This window comes from Mixophyes fleayi, chromosome 8, assembly GCF_038048845.1.
Source record: "Mixophyes fleayi isolate aMixFle1 chromosome 8, aMixFle1.hap1, whole genome shotgun sequence".
Classification (NCBI taxonomy): domain Eukaryota; kingdom Metazoa; phylum Chordata; class Amphibia; order Anura; family Limnodynastidae; genus Mixophyes; species Mixophyes fleayi.
In genome coordinates, this window is record NC_134409.1 from 113,033,241 (window position 1) to 113,051,384 (window position 18,144).

An 18,144-nucleotide genomic window follows, 5' to 3' on the forward strand; every position below is an offset into this window, starting at 1 on the left:
ATTTAGAGGGTACATTCATATAGAACAATGGTAAGGGGTATAGAAAACACTGAAGGCAACTCAATGGTAGCATAAGAGACATCTTAATAGTAACATAAATAAGGAACAGGTCACAACAGTAACAGAAAGAAGAGCTCTACAGAAGAGGCAGCATACAATGTAATGCAATTTCAATAGGAAAGGAAGAAGAAGAAGAGATGGAGGCGGCAGCTTGTCATTCCCACCAAAAACAAACAGCAATAATAACACTGGCTGGTCAGCCCTGGGCGCCACATTTACAAGCCCTATGTCAGCATCTACTGCCCCAGTATATGTGAGGGTAATGTCCTCCATTAACACCAGAGCCCCCCATTAATAAATGTGTCGCCTTTTGGGCGATCTGTTCCTCCAGGAGCGGAGTTGCACCAATCGCCCAGATGGGAAGAGGATGTCAGGGGATCATGGTGTTTAGGGAGAAGCCCCCCCAGTAATCCCTGCACCCCCAGACCTAACATCTGACAGACTCCCGAGTGAGGTTAGAGCCGTCATCATACAATGGAGACAACATGCCGACCCCTCTGGAGGACAATAAGAGCACCCACAAGAGGAGCACAGTTCCCCCCAGCACTCCGGGCAGTCTGTGGGAGCAGAGAGAGGCCTCGGAGAGCTGCCCGGAACTGGCGGGGAAACAGCCCAGGTTGCTGGTTCCTCCTCCCGCTCCCACACACCCGCTCCACCCGCTCCGTACCTGCCGTGAAACCAGTCCTTGCAGGCGTCGCACTCGATCATGAAACGGGTCACGTCGTAGGGCAGGCGGCAGATGCAGTACACAGGCACCGTCGCCATGTTAGATCCCCGCTCACAACAACACTCCCAGGGAGGGACTGACAGGACACCGGGGAGAGAGCCGGGGGAGAGGGGGGGTGGCGGCACGGAGGAGAGACGGGAGAACGAGCCGCCCCCGGGGACTCTAGATCCGGACACAATGCGGGAAAATGCGGGAAAGTTTCCGTAGGCTCTCCCCGAGCTCCTCCCGGATCAGAGCGAGGGAGGCGGCGGCTGAGCGGGGCTCGGAGCGGGGACAGGCTTTGTCTGTGTGCCCCCTGGTGACAGCTCCACACAGCCCTCTGTACACTGCACCACACAAGCCTCTTGTAACACACTACAACACAACCAGCATCTGTGTATCTCTTTGTGTGCCCTCTGTTGTTATACAGTACACAATCCTGGTAACTCATAGTACACAACTAGCGTCTTTTATGCCAACATCACACAACTCTCAGTATATTGCACTAGACGTCAAAACACTGATTAATACAATATGTTACACTATCAACATCTGTGTAGACCACACAATCCCCTTTGTAATATACTATACCACAAAACTCTATGTTTAGCACAACTGTCATTTGTGTACAGCACACAGCTCTGGGTAACACAGTGCACTTGACAGCCAGCTGCTGAGTCTCCACACTCAATCTCACAACTAGTGTTTGTTTGTGTGTCACTAAACATACTACACTTCATGACTAGTGTCTGTGTAACACAGTACACCACACAACCAGTATTGTTGTGGCTCTGTGTGTAACTTTACACCTGACAACTATGTGGGTCCCTCTGTCAAATACTACACCACACAACCCACTGTGTAACCCAGTGCACCACTAGTGCTGGTGTGTCCTTCTGTGTAAGACATGCAACACTCACATACCACCCTCTGTGTGAGAAATTACACAACCAGCATCAGTGTCTGGTCCTCAGTGTAAAATGATGCTCCTCACAATCGGTATCCTACTGTATATTAAAGCCTGCATGTCAGTGTCTGTTGTGTAACACACTATACCAGTGGATTCCAAACTTTTTCAGTTCAAGGCACCCTTAGGGTCTCCAACAATTTTTCAAGGCACCTCTAAGCCAAAATAATTACCAAGTAGTCCCCCGCCTTGCTTACCACTGGCCCTGGCCAAGGCACCCCAGGGAGCCTAGGCGCACAGTTTGGGAACCACTGTACTATACTACAAAACCAGATACGTCATATACCTTTAAATACTATACAACACCATACAACTTTCTTTTTTACTCTCAACCACAAAACCTGCATTTGTGTCCCTGTCTATGACAAATCATGTAACCCTCTGTAAACCCTCTAAAACATTACAACTTTCTGAAAACAAATGTTTGGAAATGCTTACTTTAAAATGTTCCATAATTTAACAAAGCCTGTGTTAGATACATTTAAATAAGTAAATTGTTTTGAATTTAACTGTAGTCCAACAAGAAGGAGCATTTATGGTTTCCATATGGTGCCAGGCGACTGCTGATTGTGAGAGCGTCAGGCCGAGACCCAGTGAAAAACCTATTACCAGAGCCCAAATCATTTCTTACCAGTATGGGGAAACGTAGCAAGAGAAGAGGCAATTATCTGGGTGAACAGCTCCCCCAAAATGGTACAAGATTTTTTGGCTTCCATGTGGTCTTCATGCACCCCATGACTCGCTCTCTATTTCCCAGTTTGATCAGAAGAAGAAGTATACTACCTGGCCAAAAGTATCTGGACATCCAAACATCGCACACACATATGTCTATATATGTATGTGCTTGTTGAACAAATCTTTCAAAAACCATGGGCATTAATATGGAGTTATTGCTTTGTAAAAGAGGAAATTATGTGGAAGACCAGGCCATTGTCTACTATAGACTTTGACGGGCATTTCTGCAGAATTTCTCTGGGGGAAAATAACCACATGAGACTAAGGGGTACATTTATCAAGCTGTGGGTTTGCAAAAGCAGAGATGTTGCCTATAGCAACCAATCAAATTCTAGTTATCATTTATTTAGTACATTCTACAAAATGACAGCTAGAATCTGATTGGTTGCAATAGGCAACATCTCCACTTTTTCAAACCCGCAGCTGGATAAATTTACCTCTAAGACTCTCCCACACTCCCTCAGCTCCCACATTGCCACATATAGTTGAGTGTTCAGCTTTAGCCTTGCTATAAAAAGATAGGGCACGTTCAGTGAAATTCTGTTAAAGAATTCTGTTCCACTCTCCTGATTCTTGAAGCCCTGTCCCAACTAATATACAACACTTTCAAAATTTGTACCTCTCAACGTGGAATCTTGAGTCATTATCCACTCTCCTACAAATACCAATAGATAAAGTTGGTCCAGAACTCCACTAAATCTAGCTGAAACAAAGTGCATTCTCTGATATCGTCCTCCGTAGCTTTCAGTAAATTGTATTCCCCTGAAGTATGGACACCAGCTGAAACAAATAGTGCAATAGCATTTTGTAAAAAGCAGCAATACTAAAAACCTACATTTTCTATTATCCATAATAAAGCATGTTGATACAACTTGTCTGCAGATACTCGGGTGCCGAGAGTGGGGGGAATGTAATCAAGCAGCAAGTTAATTAACTAGTTTGTTTGTTTTAAAGAACTTTTTTTATAAATTATTATTTTTTTCCAGTGGGTGGCGGGTGTATCCGCACAGATGGGGGTTAAGGGGGAGGAAGGGAGCTGTTAGCTGCTCCCAGTTACCAGACAGTGTGTGATATCACACACTACAGAGCAAGCCGAGGAGCTCTAAATCTCACGAGATTTGGTAACCTTGTGAGACTTCCCTGCTCACTTTGCAGAACATTTTCACTCTGATTGATGTCCTCAGCACAAGCACATCATAAATAAGGGCAGTGGACTGGGCGTGTCATAAAGTGTCTGGAGGGGTGGCGTGATGTGACTGGGGAGGACATGATAAATGTAATGTTTTATTATCATGTATGTATTATATACTGCATGATCTGTGTTATGTACTGTGTTCACTTATTGCTCAGCTTTCCATATTTCATGTTCCTATATATTTTCCAAACAGGCCCCAACATTCCAGGATCCATAAAAGAATCTAGTAATAGGCAGGTCAGAGCAACACCGTTTTAAGAGACGGACCCCCATTGGCAGCGCTGCCACTGCACACTGGAACACAACCCCTTTCATACTCAACTGTGGAGGGGGTGAACACAAAGTTGCTGTAACGGGGCCCCAAATTCCTCTGGCGGCCCTGCTGATACTACCATAAGTAGCATCAAATGTATGCCTTATTGTGGTCTCTCTTTCCAGCAGAAATCATATATATCTATCTCTTATTGCAAAGCAGACCCCACTGAAAATAGAGAATGATGTGCCATTTTGGCCTGTAAATCATAAGAAAACACACTTCTCACTTAACATGGGTCCGATTGTTTGAGGTGAAGTCCAGCAAAACTATACTGTCATTTGTGTGAAGTCTACAAGAGAAAATAGTTGTATACACTATAAGCAAATTGCTTTGCTTAAAAAGTGTGATGTCATAAAGAGGTTTAGCTCACAAAAGACTTGTCATTGGTCCATTTACATGGCAGACTTCTGTATTAAAACATGTTGCAATTGAAAGGGTATAACTCACTGTACATAACCCCTCTACTAATTGGAATAATAAAGAACAAACTTATATCGGAGTTTTAAATACTCTGGTTCTCTAAGGTAGATAGTAAATTGCAGGTATTGAAGGTCTGGGTTACCAAATACAGCTGAGAAGCTTGTGAGCCGGAAACCAGGCAGGTGAGGTGATCTGCAGGCACAGAGAGTCCGAATGTGCAGGTAAAGCAGGTGAGTTGGAGACCAGGTAGGTGTGATGATCTGCAGGCACAGAGAGGAGTAACAATATTGGAGAAAGACATTATGAATCTCTGCTAATAGCTCGCAAAGCCGAGAAATCTTTGCAAAGCTTTCAGGTTGGTAGGTTGAATCCACTCCTCCATTGCTGAGCTTTGCTAGGGTCCATAGCGAATCATTGGTGGGAAATGATATATCCCAGGAAAGGCACTTGAGAAAACTCAAAATCACACTTCTCCAACTTTGCAAATAATTTGAACTCTATAAGCTTCTAGAGGACTGACTTAACATGGTCACGATGCTGTGGCAAAGAACGAGAGTATATCAGGATGTCATTCAGATAGACCATGACATATCTTCCAAGAAACTCTCTGAGGGTATCATTACAGTGCAAGTTGCATCCTTTTGCGAGCGTAGATAAGTCCTGAACCACAGCATTAAGGCTTGTTGACTGGCCAAAATCTAGGCAGGAGATGGTTGATGAACCTTCATGTGTCGGATCCAAAATGTAATTTTGGTCTTGTGATTATGTTAAGGGCATGGTGTATGTAATGCTCAACTACTACAACCGCTTCTTGGGATGTTCGCCTTTAGCAGCCCCCTTTCCGAGGAACTAGATACATTCCACAGTACAGTTGATTGAACAGTTTGGGAATGAGAGGAAGAGGATACCTGTTCTTATTGGTTATCTGGTTCAATCCTCAAAAGTCAACGCAGGGTCTCAAGCCACTATCTTATTTTGCCACAAAGAATAAACCTGTGCCTAATGAAGGCCTGGAGGTTCTGATAAAGCCTTTGACTAAGTTTTCGGAAATATAGTCCTCAACAGCCTTGAGTTCTGGGGAATCCAGAATGAACAGATGACCTTTGAGCAGTTTAGCCCCTGGCATAAGGTCAATGGCGCAGTCATATGGCCAACGGGGTGCACTGCAAATTCAAGATCTGCATCAGAACCAGGTAAGGAAGAGGCCAGTCTCACAGGGAGTGAGAGACAAGGGGCCTGATTAATGAAGGATCTTATATGAAGTATCTTATGTCTCCTGGACAAAACCATTTTACAATGCAAGGGGTGCAAACTAGTTTTCTGTTTTGCACGTAAGTTAAATACTGACTGTTTTTTAATGTAGTACACGAAATACTTGATAGCTTATTTGTACACTGAAATTTAAAGTTGATATTTGTGTGCTACATGAAAAAACAGTCAGTATTTAACTTATGTGCAAAACAAAACTAGTTTGCACCCCTTGCATTGTAACATGGTTTTGTCCAGGAGACTGAAATAAGATACCTCTTCATTTAAGATCCTTAATAAATCAGGCCCCAGATTATGAACAGGATTCACCCCAGCTTGTGATCTGTCCATGAGGCCAATCATTCTGGGGGTTATGTTGAAAGAGTCACGGAAACCGCAACATCACTTGGTAATTAGGGGACCTAACAATTTAGACAGACATAACCTCAGAACAGTTTCCCATCTTTGACTAGGCCCTGAAGTGTCCAGGCTTATTTGGGCATTCTCATATCAAATAACCCTTCGCCGCCATAATAAAGACATAACCCTTGAGACCGTCTCCTGATCCTTTCTTCTGCAGAGATGTGGTAAGTACCCACTTGAATAGTTTCAGATTGTCCCTATTAGAGGATGGAGAGAGAGAACGAGTGACAACGTAAGATGACTCTACTGGCTGCGTTCTTTATGTCTTCTGTTTATTTGGGTAGACAAACTGATAATAGATTCCAGCAGATCTAGAACAGGAAACGGAACTAAAGCATCTTTAATATGGTCGGCCAGTCCCACTCTGACTTAGCTACAGAGTGCTGAGTATTTCCAACCAGAGTCCACAGACCACCTACAAAATTCTGTGCAGTATTCTTCTGCCGATTTACACTCTTGTCTAAGAGCAGGAGGACTGGATTCTGCAGAAGTTGCCCTTTCGGGTTCATCATACAGGACCCCAGGTCACTTAAAAAGGCATCAACAGATATTAATGAAGGATTGTTAGCATCAAGCCCGAAGGCCCAGGTCTTTTTTGTAATAGGGATATCACAGTACTTACACGCTGCTCCTCTGAACCCAAAATTCTAAATGATTTCCAGTCACCAGAAATTCTGTCAGGTAAATTCAACTTCGGCTCCTTTGCTGAAGAAGAGGCGACTTGTACAGTGCAAGTTGCATCCTCTTAGTCTTGAAGCACCTGTGTTAAGGCTTAAAGTTAACTGGCCAAAATCTAGGCAGGAGATGGTTGATGAACCTTCATGTGTCATTGTGATAATGTTAAGGGCAAGGTGTATGTAGTTCTCAACTACTATAACCACTTCTTGGTATGTTCACCTTTAGCAGCCCCCTTTCTGAGGAACTAGATACATTCCACAGTACTCAGTTGGGTAGTAGTAATTGTTGATTTTCAATTGTCCGGTGGAGAGGACAGAGCATTCGTAGGAGGTAGTGAGCAACCTTGATGGTATCGTAAAGTAAACTGAGAATCAGACTGGCACTTGCTCACTGGATTGGACAGAACATGGTAGCAGGTAGTGAGCAACCAGGATGTTACTAAAAGATCTCAGAGGCAGACAGGCAGAGATTAACATGGATTGATATGGGCACTTGCCTGGTGGACTGGACAGAACACGGTGGCAGGTAGTGAGCAACCAGATGATGTATTGTTGCAAACTGACAATCGGACAGGCAGGGGTTAATGCAAATAACAGACAGGCCAAGATCAGATATAGAGAAAACAGCAGTCCCTATTAGCAAGCCAGGGGTCAGGGCAGGTAGAGATATATATGCAGTTCTGTTTAACAAGACAATGGTCAGGAGTGGAGAAGACAACAGAATCCTTTAAATTTCAGCAGATCTGAGATGTCTGGTTCCAAAATTAATTCCACAAGAGAAGGTGTGGTTGGCAACTAAAAAAAAGCTTCCTCCTGAAATAAATAGCCTGTTAGATGGTTCCAAAGCGTGGTAGGTAAAAAAATCCTTCCTTCATATGACTAATCAATGTTATGAGCTTCACGAAATGTAGTAGAAATCTCCTGCAGCAATCGTGTTCATAACACGTATATTAGGAGAGATCTCGTAGATAGTTAAAGCTGGATAGGTGACCCTGTGATAGCGCATAAAAACAATGTGTGGCACTAAAACCCAGAATCACATTTTATACCTCCGAAATCATCTATATCTGTCAGGAGCCGTGGCTGCCTCGGGCACCGCCGCGACTCACTTCCTGTTTCAAGTGAACGTCCCGGCCGTCTCCATGACGACCGAGGCGTCACTTCCGGTTTCTCGGGCCCAACCGTTGCCAAGGCAACGGCCAGACGCCGAGTGTAGCAAGCGGTGCAGCCGGGCGCATGCGCTGTGATAGCCTGCGGGCTAATTAATGTCAGTGGCGTGGCCTGTGATGCATTTCAGGGCTAAGCCCTGATTGGCCAAAGTCTGTATATAAGGCAGGGAGGGCTTAGCCTCCCTGCCGGTTATAGATTCCAGTTTGCCTGTCAGCCTAACCTGCTCCTGCTCTTCTCCTGTTCCTGTTTTGTATTGGTGAAAACCTGTTGGACTGATTGCCTGTGTATGACCCCTTGCCTGGATTTGGACCCTGCCTGTGTTTCTTGTGACCCTGACCTTCCTGCCTGTATCTGGACCTTGCTACCGTGCCTGTGACCCTTGATCTCGGCTTGTGTATTGGATTCCCTGTCTGCTGCCGGCCCTCGACCCTTGCCTGGACTTCACTCCGCTTTCCTGGGTTCTCCCTAGTCGGTACGCACTTCACGACCCTCTGCTAGTCTGCGGCCAAGTCTGTCCCCACCACTAGGGGCTCCAGTGAACACCTGACTGGCAGAGCAGACTCCGGGTTGTGCTGTACCGGCTAGAGGGGTTCCTAACATTATAACCGGCCTAAAGAACAGACGTTCCGGAGACGAAGTTGGGATGGAAGAAAGCGGAACCAAATCGTCTCCTTTTCAAACCCTAGCGGGTCATGTTGAGACCCTGTACTAAATGGTCCGAGGATTGTCTCAGCGGTTGTCCTCTCATGAGGAGGACTCCCGGACTACACAGCCATTTTCCGGTTCTGTTGATGAACCCAAGCTAAATTTGCCGGACCGGTTCTCCAGAAATAGAGCCCTGTTCCGGAATTTTAAGGAAAGCTGCAAACTCTTTTTTCGGCTGAAGCCTCGGTCTTCTGGTTCAGAACAGCAGAGAGTTGGAATTGTCATCTCCCTCCTGCAGGGTGACCCCCAGTCCTGGGCTTTCACCCTACCACAGTCGAGTCCTATCATGCAATTATGCAATCGTTGGAGGCTTTCTTCAACGCGTTAGGTCTCCTCTACGATGATCCAGATCGAGTTGCCTCTGCTGAGGCTCATCTACGGGCCTTAAAGCAAGGCCGGCGCTCGGCAGAGGAATACTGCGCTGAATTCCGCAGATGGTCGCCTGACAGCAAATGGAATGATCCAGCGTTACACTTAGGACTGTCAGAGGAGATTAAGGATTCACTTGTGCAGTATCCTTCCCCTACCTCATTGGAGAGCCTTATGCAACTTGCTATTAAAATTGACAGGAGGATCAAGGAGAGGAGGACAGAGAAAGAGGCGTCTTCTTTTTTGTCTGCATTTATTCCAGCTTCCACGGATGTTGAGAAGCCTACGCAGTCAGGGGCGTTTCGCCTCCTGAGGAAAGAGACAAGAGATGGTCACGAGGCCTATGTCTTTATTGTGGCAATAAGGGCCACTTCTCCTGCTCTTGTCCATACAAACCTGAAAAAAGAGCATGTCTGGGAAAGGTCCACTTAGGGTTGCAAATTGTTTCCCAAAAGAATGCTGTCCTGATTCCCTCACAAGTCACTTTCGGTGCCAGTTCCGTGGCCCTGTCGGCCTTCATTGATAGTGGAGCTGCAGGCAACTTGCTCGACATCGGATTCGCCCGTTCTGCCGGGATTCCTATGGTCAAGCTTCATTCTGCAGTTACAGTTTGTGGCCTAGATGGGAGTCCTTTGCCTGGAGGCAAAATTGTTTTGGAGACTCCATCACTACAACTGAACATAGGAGCTCTTCATTCAGAGTCCATAACCCTCCTCCTTATCGACTGTCCGTCAGTTCCGCTGATTCTGGGTCATCCGTGGCTTTCTCGTCATAACCCTCTTGTGGATTGGGTGAAAGGAGAGATTATCCAGTGGAGCTCTTTTTGTTCACAGTCCTGCTTGACCTTGCCACTCAGGATCCTGCAATCAGTTCCTGAGCAGCTTCCTTCTCAATATCATGAGTTCCTGGACGTGTTCTCTAAACAAGCTGCTGACTCCCTACCGCCTCATCGCGATTTTGACTGTGCCATCGAGCTGATTCCTGGTTCCAAGTTACCTAAGGGGCGCTTGTATTCTCTCTCTGGTCCCCAGACCAAGTCCATGCAAGTTTATATTGAGGAGAATCTTGAGAAGGGGTTCATCAGGCCATCTAAATCTGTAGGTGCCGGATGCTTCTTTGTGTCAAAAAAAGATGGTGGACTGCGGCCCTTTATTGACTACAGGGGCCTCAATCAAATTACAGTCAAGAACACCTATCCTCTCCCTCTCATCTCAGTGTTATTCGATCAGTTAAGAGGTGCCACCGTCTTCACCAAAATCGATCTCCGTGGAGCATACAACCTCATCCGCATCAGAGAGGGAGATGAATGGAAGACTGCATTCAATACACACTCCGGCCACTACGAGTATCTGGTCATGCCGTTTGGCCTCACTAATGCACCTGCTGTGTTTCAAGATCTGATTAATGAAGTGCTACGGGAGTTCCTCGATTGTTTCGTGGTCGTCTATTTAGACGACATTCTCATCTATTCCAAGTCATTAACTATACATCGGGTCACGTTAAACAGGTCCTACAGAAGTTGCGAGAACACCACCTTTACGCCAAATTAGAAAAGTGCGAGTTTGAGGTACAGAAGGTATCCTTCCTAGGTTACGTAATTTCTTCGGAAGGGTTCTCTATGGATCCAACCAAGGTCCAAGCTATCCTCGATTGGGTGCAACCAAATAATCTCAAAGCGGTACAGAGGTACCTGGGCTTTGCTAATTATTATAGAAGATTAATTCATGGCTTTGCTGATATTGTGGCTCCTATTGTCACCCTGACCCGCAAAGGAATGGATTCCACTAATTGGTCGCCTCAAGCAATAGCTGTATTTGAAAACTTGAAAAAGGCCTTTGTATCCGCTCAGGTCCTTAGACACCCAGATCCTAAAAAAAGTTTGTTCTTGAGGTCGACGCCTCTGATGTCGGTGCTGGTGCTATATTGTCTCGGAAGGACTCTCATACTCACCGTCTGCACCCATGTGCCTACTTCTCGCGTAAGTTCTCTTCAGCCGAAGCCAACTACGATGTGGGCAATAGGGAACTACTGGCAATTAAATGGGCCTTTGAGGAGTGGCGACATTGGCTGGAGGGTGCAATACATCAAATCTCTGTTATCACGGACCATAAAAACTTACAATATATACAATCTGCCAAACGCCTGAACCCCAGACAGGCCCGTTGGTCGCTGTTCTTTACTCGTTTTAATTTCGTAATCACCTACCGACCAGGTTCTAAAAATGTCCGGGCAGATGCGCTATCTCGGAGCTTCTTGGCACATCATGTTCCAGTTACTAATCCGGAACCCATCATTCCTTCTTCCATAATTCATGCTGGGCTAACTCAAGACCTGAGCACAACACTTCAAAGGTTCCAAAGACTAGCTCCTGATAATATGCCAGAGGGACGTCTATTTGTTCCGGTTCATTTAAGGGAGGTGGTTCTTGCAGAGGCACATAATAGTAAGACTGCTGGACATCCTGGAATTCAGAAAACGCTGGAAATTCTCTCTCGAATGGTCTGGTGGCAGTCATTGTCTGCTGACGTCAAAAATTATGTCCTCTCTTGTGATAACTGTGCCAGGAATAAAGTCCCCAGGAATCGACCTGCAGGCCAATTGGTTCCATTGCCCATCCCTGCGAAGCCTTGGACACACTTATCAATGGACTTTATAGTCGATCTACCACTCTCTGCAGGACATAACACCATATGGGTGGTAGTTGACCGCTTCAGCAAAATGTCACATTTCATACCATTACCTAGGCTCCCTAGTGCCTGAGATTTGGCTATCCTGTGTCGAAGTCGTATAATTGGATGAACGAAAGCATATTGGTTAATATTGTTTTATTGGTCGATTGCACTCAGTATGCCACGCTACACGTGGCATACGGCGATCGCAAGGTAAAATACGCACGTACACACTCGCATTACAACATTTAGTTATTTATATAATTCATATTCATATTGGTTCTGTTACACAGTCATTTATGAGCAGATAGTATTTAGTTTATTATTAGTTTATATATTATGATCATATGTACACTTCAGTGTTATTTAAGGTTCAGGTTATAGGAAATGTGTCATGTATGATATCATTCTAATCCCCTATTCATAAGCAGCTGTCCGGTTCCATCGCCAAAAAGATCGCATATTGCATACTCTAGTTATTGATGTTAGGCAATATCTTGTCAGATTGATATCAGACTGTAAAATGCTAATGGACTAGTTGTAACTGGTTTCTGGGCGGGAGAATCATCTGGAATGTTGACCTCAGCCTTTGAGGGGGTTGTTTGAACTAGCCTATGACCTGTTTACCCTGGACCCACCCGAAGTCTGGACCTATAGAAGCAAGCCACGTCATCTGCATTGTTCTCTCTGTAAGACTGAATGTATATATGATCATAGCTGCGCTCCCAGTCTTCAGTCTACTCTGACCACAGTGTTCAAGGGTGAACTGACTGGTGCCCGTGGTATCGCAGCGGTATGTATGTACCTTTTGGTATTGGCTGTACTGTAATGTATTATATTATAATCATACATTGAACTGTTAACTTTTTACATCTGCTAAAATAAATCACTTTGTGCGTTAGAAACAATACAATCGCCTATGCAATGCTTATTTAAAAACGATAGAATTACTTTAATACCTGTTTATCCAGCATATATTCCGTCTTCATGGACTTCCTACCGATATCGTGTCGGATCGTGGTTCACAATTTATAGCACAATTTTGGAAATCCTTTTGTACCCTGCTTGGCATCAAGATTAGCCTGCTAAAATAAATCACTTTGTACGTTAGAAACAATACAATCGCCTATGCAATGCTTATTTGAAAACGATAGAATTACTTTAATACCTGTTTATCCAGCATATATTCCGTCTTCATGGACTTCCTACCGATATCGTGTCGGATCGTGGTTCACAATTTATAGCACAGTTTTCCAAATCCTTTTGTACCCTGCTTGAAATCAAGATTAGCCTGTCGTCTGCATACCACCCTCAGTCTAATGGGCAAACTGAAAGGGTTAATAAGTCCTTGGAGCAGTTCTTACGATGCTACACTTCCGAATTTCACGACAACTGGTTCTCCTTATTGCCTTGGGCAGAATTCGCCTATAACAATTCATATCATTCATCTACGCAAATCTCGCCATTCTATTGCAACTTTGGTTTTCATCCCAGATCCAATTCCTTGTATTCACTCAGATACGCTGGTATTCCGGAGATTCGATCCACAGCTGCTGACCTCAAGGTCATTTGGAAAAAAATGCAATCCACTTTAAGACAGGCCTCATTTTCTGTGAAAAAAATTTCGGATCGCCACCGTACCACCTGCTCCCTTCATTTCTACACGAAATATTAGGCTCAGACAGCCTTGCAGGAAATTGGGCCCTAAATTCATCGGTCCGTTTCTCATTGTTAAGCAGATCAATGCCGTGGCATTTAGGTTGAAAATTCCTGGGTCATTAAAGATACCAAACACATTCCATTGCTCTTTGCTTAAGCCTGTGCTAAACCCAAGTCAATCCCAGCTTCCAAGTCCGCATGTACAGAATCGGAATAAACCTCAAAAATACATAATTCAGAAGATTCTCGATTCTAAGAACGTGCAGGGTCAGGTGCACTTCCTGGTATAGTGGAGGAATCGCGACTTGGAAGAGCGGTCCTGGGTCCCGCGGAGGAAACTTAATGCTACAAAACTTTTAAGAGAATTCTTCAAAAAATTCCCTAAAAAAACCGGGGTGTCGGGGTTCCTTAACCCCTCCTCAAGGGGGGGGGGGTACTGTCAGGAGCCGCGGCGGCCTCGGGCACCGCCGCGACTCACTTCCTGTTTCAAGTGAACGTCCCGGACGCCGAGTATAGCAAGCGGTGCTCCCGGGCAAGTGAGGCAGCCGGGCGCATGCGCTGGGATAGCCTGCGGGCTAATTAATGTCAGTGGCGTGGCCTGTGATGCATTTCAGGGCTAAGCCCTGATTGGCCAAAGTCTGTATATAAGGCAGGGAGGGCTTAGCCTCCCTGCCGGTTATAGATTCCAGTTTGCCTGTCAGCCTAACCTGCTCCTGCTCTTGCTCCTGTTCCTGTTTTGTATTGGTAAAAACCTGTTGGACTGATTGTCTGTGTATGACCCCTTGCCTGGATTTGGACCCTGCCTGTGTTTCTTGTGACCCTGACCTTCCTGCCTGTATCTGGACCTTGCTACCGTGCCTGTGACCCTTGATCTCGGCTTGTGTATTGGATTCCCTGTCTGCTGCCGGCCCTCGACCCTTGCCTGGACTTTACTCCGCCTTCCTGGGTTCTCCCTAGTCGGTACGCACTTCACGGCCCTTTGCTAGTCTGCAGCCAAGTCTGTCCCCACCACTAGGGGCTCCAGTGAACACCTGACTGGCAGAGCAGACTCCGGGTTGTGCTGTACCGGCTAGAGGGGTTCCTAACAATATCTCTGTATTACACCTCCATATTATTGCCTTTACCACTACCATGCGTGTTATTCTAAATTGAACTTTGGAATCACTATTGTCCCACAAGAGAATAGGAGCACCAGTGATTGTTATATCACCATCTGTTTTTCAAATCAATACTAGACGAGACATTTATCTAGGTGTTTGGGAATAGAAGTGATTTCCTACCCTCATCAATTCATAGTGTTTTCTACACTGACATTCACAAGGAACTGTTATGTTTTTTGAGCTTCACAACCTTATGTAGTTTATACCATATAGATTGCTCTTTGAGGATACCATTCAAGTTTTGACTAATAATATCATAGGTGCACCTATATTGTCGTTAATTCATTTAAGAGATGGTATCAACATATATTTATTAACACAAATGTTTATGTATTTGTTTTAATAAATTGTTTTTAATATCCACATTACAGTACCAGTGTTTTTTATGATTTGAGGTCTCACTGAAACCAGAAATTCTGAAGTTATGTTAGACCTTTGTGTGTATATATATATATATAGTGTGTGTGTCACTCACCGGACCGTGAGTGCCTCTTCCCGGACATTTAGGAACCGTGGCCGTCCACCATCCTGAGGGTCTGCGCATGCGCAGCCCTTTTCTATACTTCAGTGTATACCCCTTTAACTCAATTGGCAGATCAGGCAACACTCCCTATATTAAGCACCTGTGGTCAACTCCACGTTGCCTGATCTTGGAGTCTCATTCCTCATGAGTCTCTGAAGGTGTTCCTGTATTACTCGTGTATTCAGCGCTGCTGATTCCTGTGGTTTCCAAACCACTTCTACTACTGTGGTTCCATACCACTTCTACCATCAACTGTATCATCATGACTGTTTGCTGATTCCTATCCGCTGCCTCCGTGCACTACAGTCTTCTAAACCACTTCAACGTTATTTTATATCAATGTGACTGTTTGCTCATTGCTATCCGCTGCCTCCGTGCACTCCAGCTTTTACTTCACTCACCTGCTTCTCATCAAGTCCGTTTGCTGATTTCTATCCGCTGCCTCCGTGCACTACAGTCTCCTGCTGGCAACTCGCCTGTGTTCAACATCGTGACTGCCAGCTGAATACTATCCGCTGCCTCCGTGCACTACAGTCTCCTGCTTTCAACTCGCCTGTGTTCAACATCGTGACTGCCAGCTGAATACTATCCGCTGCCTCCGTGCACTACAGTCTCCTGCTTTCAACTCGCCTGTGTTCAACATCGTGACTGCCAGCTGATTACTATCCGCTGCCTCCGTGCACTACAGTCTCCTGCTTTCAACTCGCCTGTGTTCAACATCGTGACTGCCAGCTGATTACTATCCGCTGCCTCCGTGCACTTCAGTTTCATCTCATCTTTGCTGTGACTTCCTCGAGCCTGCCGCTTTCATTACCATCTGCTGCACTTCGTGATCAACAGCTCCTGCCCTGCGCTGCACTCCTGTTTCCTATCGCTGTTGGTTCCTGTGGTTGCTACTGGTTACCTCCGTGTGCCGCTGAGTCCCGCTGCTGTGGTCAGCGCTATCGTCCATCTCCTGCTGATCCACTCTCCACGCCTTCACGTGTTCCACTGGTCTCTACCCTCCTGTCAGCATTGGATTTGTTTCTCATCTACTACCCTCTGCTGGATCATCTCCATTCTCCTGGGCCTCCTATGAGTCCAGTTCCACGTGTTGCTGACTCCTGTGAATTCGTGTCCCTGTTGGTCTACTCACCTGTGCGCTGCACCTGCTAGACCGCTGCCTCACCTATCCAGGGACTTCCTATCCAGTCGGCCTCCCGCCGCTCAGGTACCGCTGCTATCCCATCTGACTGCTACTGCTGAACCACGGTATGCATACTTCTCATTGACTGTGCTGTGTATTGCATATCTTGCTGGACTGTGTTTGGTTCTCTCTGGAGTCTGCTATCCGCTGAGTCTATTGCCATCATTGACTGTGTTATAATTGTGCTGGACTACTTCAAGAGACTTTCTAGATTGCAGACCTGCTCAGTCATTTATATCCATATATATATCTATATTGTGCATATTACTGTGGATCGTGTATAAGGTGCCTGTGTATATCCTGTGTTGCAGCCTTCCCCTGTGCACCTCCTCACATATATATTCAGTGGTACAACTTGCTGATGTCAGACCACTGATCCCTGTTTCCGGTATCACCTGTTCCATCATCCTCTCACATAGCAGTGGTACAACTTGCTGCCGCAGACCACTGACTACCCGGATACCTCCACTTGGATTCCATTCCTTCACTCAGACAGCGGTACAACTTGCTACCCGCAGACCGCTGACTCTCATCACCTCCTTGTTTCTGTTGGACATTCCTCCTCTCTATAGCAGTGGTACAACTTGCTATCGCAGACCACTGACTACCTTCACGTGTCCTTGTCCATACAGTTCCTTGTGTATTATTACCTCATTATTACCAGTGTTGCTAGTCATAGACTTTCCTGAGCATCTCATCGGCCATCATTTCATGTTCCGTGATCACCCAGCTACCAGAGTACTCGATTACCATCTACATTGCTCTGGTAAGCCTACCATCTGGTGATCCCTGGGTAAAGACTCCTAGTGCCCGTGACAGTAAGATCAGGCCATGACAGACCCAGATGTGGAACCTACCGCCAAAGAGATGCTGCAACATCTGGTTAGCCGTGTGGAGCAACAGGATGCCCGCCAACAGCTGTTACTTCAGTGTTATCAGTCATTAACCTCCCAAGGAACATCTGGACAGACTGTGACAGCTACTACTGAAGCTCCTGTGCTTTCCTCCGTTTCCCCATTGCCATCCCAGGTGTCTACAGCTTCCACGCTTCACCTGCCTACTCCATCAAAGTACGATGGAGACCCCAAAACTTGTAGGGGTTTCCTTAACCAATGTTCAGTCCATTTTGAGCTCCAACCTCAAAATTTTTCTACCCATCGTTCCAGAGTGGCCTATCTTATCTCTTTGTTTTCAGGACAAGCCCTGGCTTGGGCCTCCCCTCTGTGGGAGAGGAACGATCCAATATTACAAGATAGTGCCAAATTCATTTCTACATTCCGAAGTGTGTTCGATGAACCAGGTCGTGTGACCTCCGCTGCTTCCAGCATCCTCCGTCTGCGACAAGGATCTCATACTGTAGGCCAGTACGTCATTCAATTTAGGATCTTAGCCTCTGAACTTCAGTGGAACACTGAAGCCCTAGTTGCCGCCTTCTGGCAGGGGCTTTCCGATAAAATTAAAGATGCACTGACTACCCAAGAGCTTCCTTCGTCACTTGAAGATTTGATCTCTCTATGCCATCGTGTTGATATGAGATTTCGTGAAAGAGAGGCTGAGAAAACGACTTCTGCTAAAGCACCTCTTCGCTCTAACCCTCAATTTCGTCCAGTGTCACCCGCAGTGATTCCCATGGAGATAGGACGTTCCAAGTTATCTTCTGAGGAGAGGAAACGAAGAGTCAAGAATAGACTCTGTATCTATTGTGCTGATTCCACTCATGTCCTCAGCTCCTGCCCTAAGAGATCGGGAAATGCCAGGCCCTAACTAGTTCTGGAGAGGTGAAGTTAGGGTCCCTGGAGTCCTCTCCATCGTCTATGAAATCTAAAGTCTGCGCTTTTGATGTGACTATTTCCTTTGCTACCAAAACCTTTGAGTCACAGGCATTGATTGATTCCGGAGCAGCAGGAAATTTTATTTCCAAATCGTTAGTAAATCAATGGTCTCTACCAGTGATTA

At 45.7% G+C, this 18,144-nt stretch overlaps 1 protein-coding gene across 4 annotated transcripts in view; it reads right to left on the bottom strand.

Moving 5' to 3' along the window:
• Positions 1 to 1,067, bottom strand: part of PHF2 (PHD finger protein 2) — a 189,679-nt gene extending 188,612 nt beyond the window's left edge. For 2 of the 4 annotated variants that reach the window (XM_075183190.1, XM_075183189.1), the window contains exon 1: positions 728 to 1,067. In XM_075183190.1, coding sequence (XP_075039291.1) covers positions 728 to 825 — 98 coding nt within the window. In that variant the 5' untranslated portion in view covers positions 826 to 1,067. The remainder of the gene's footprint in view (positions 1 to 727) is intronic. The other 2 variants (XM_075183192.1, XM_075183193.1) reach the window with 1 other exon arrangement.
• Between the last annotated feature and the right edge of the window lie 17,077 nt (positions 1,068 to 18,144).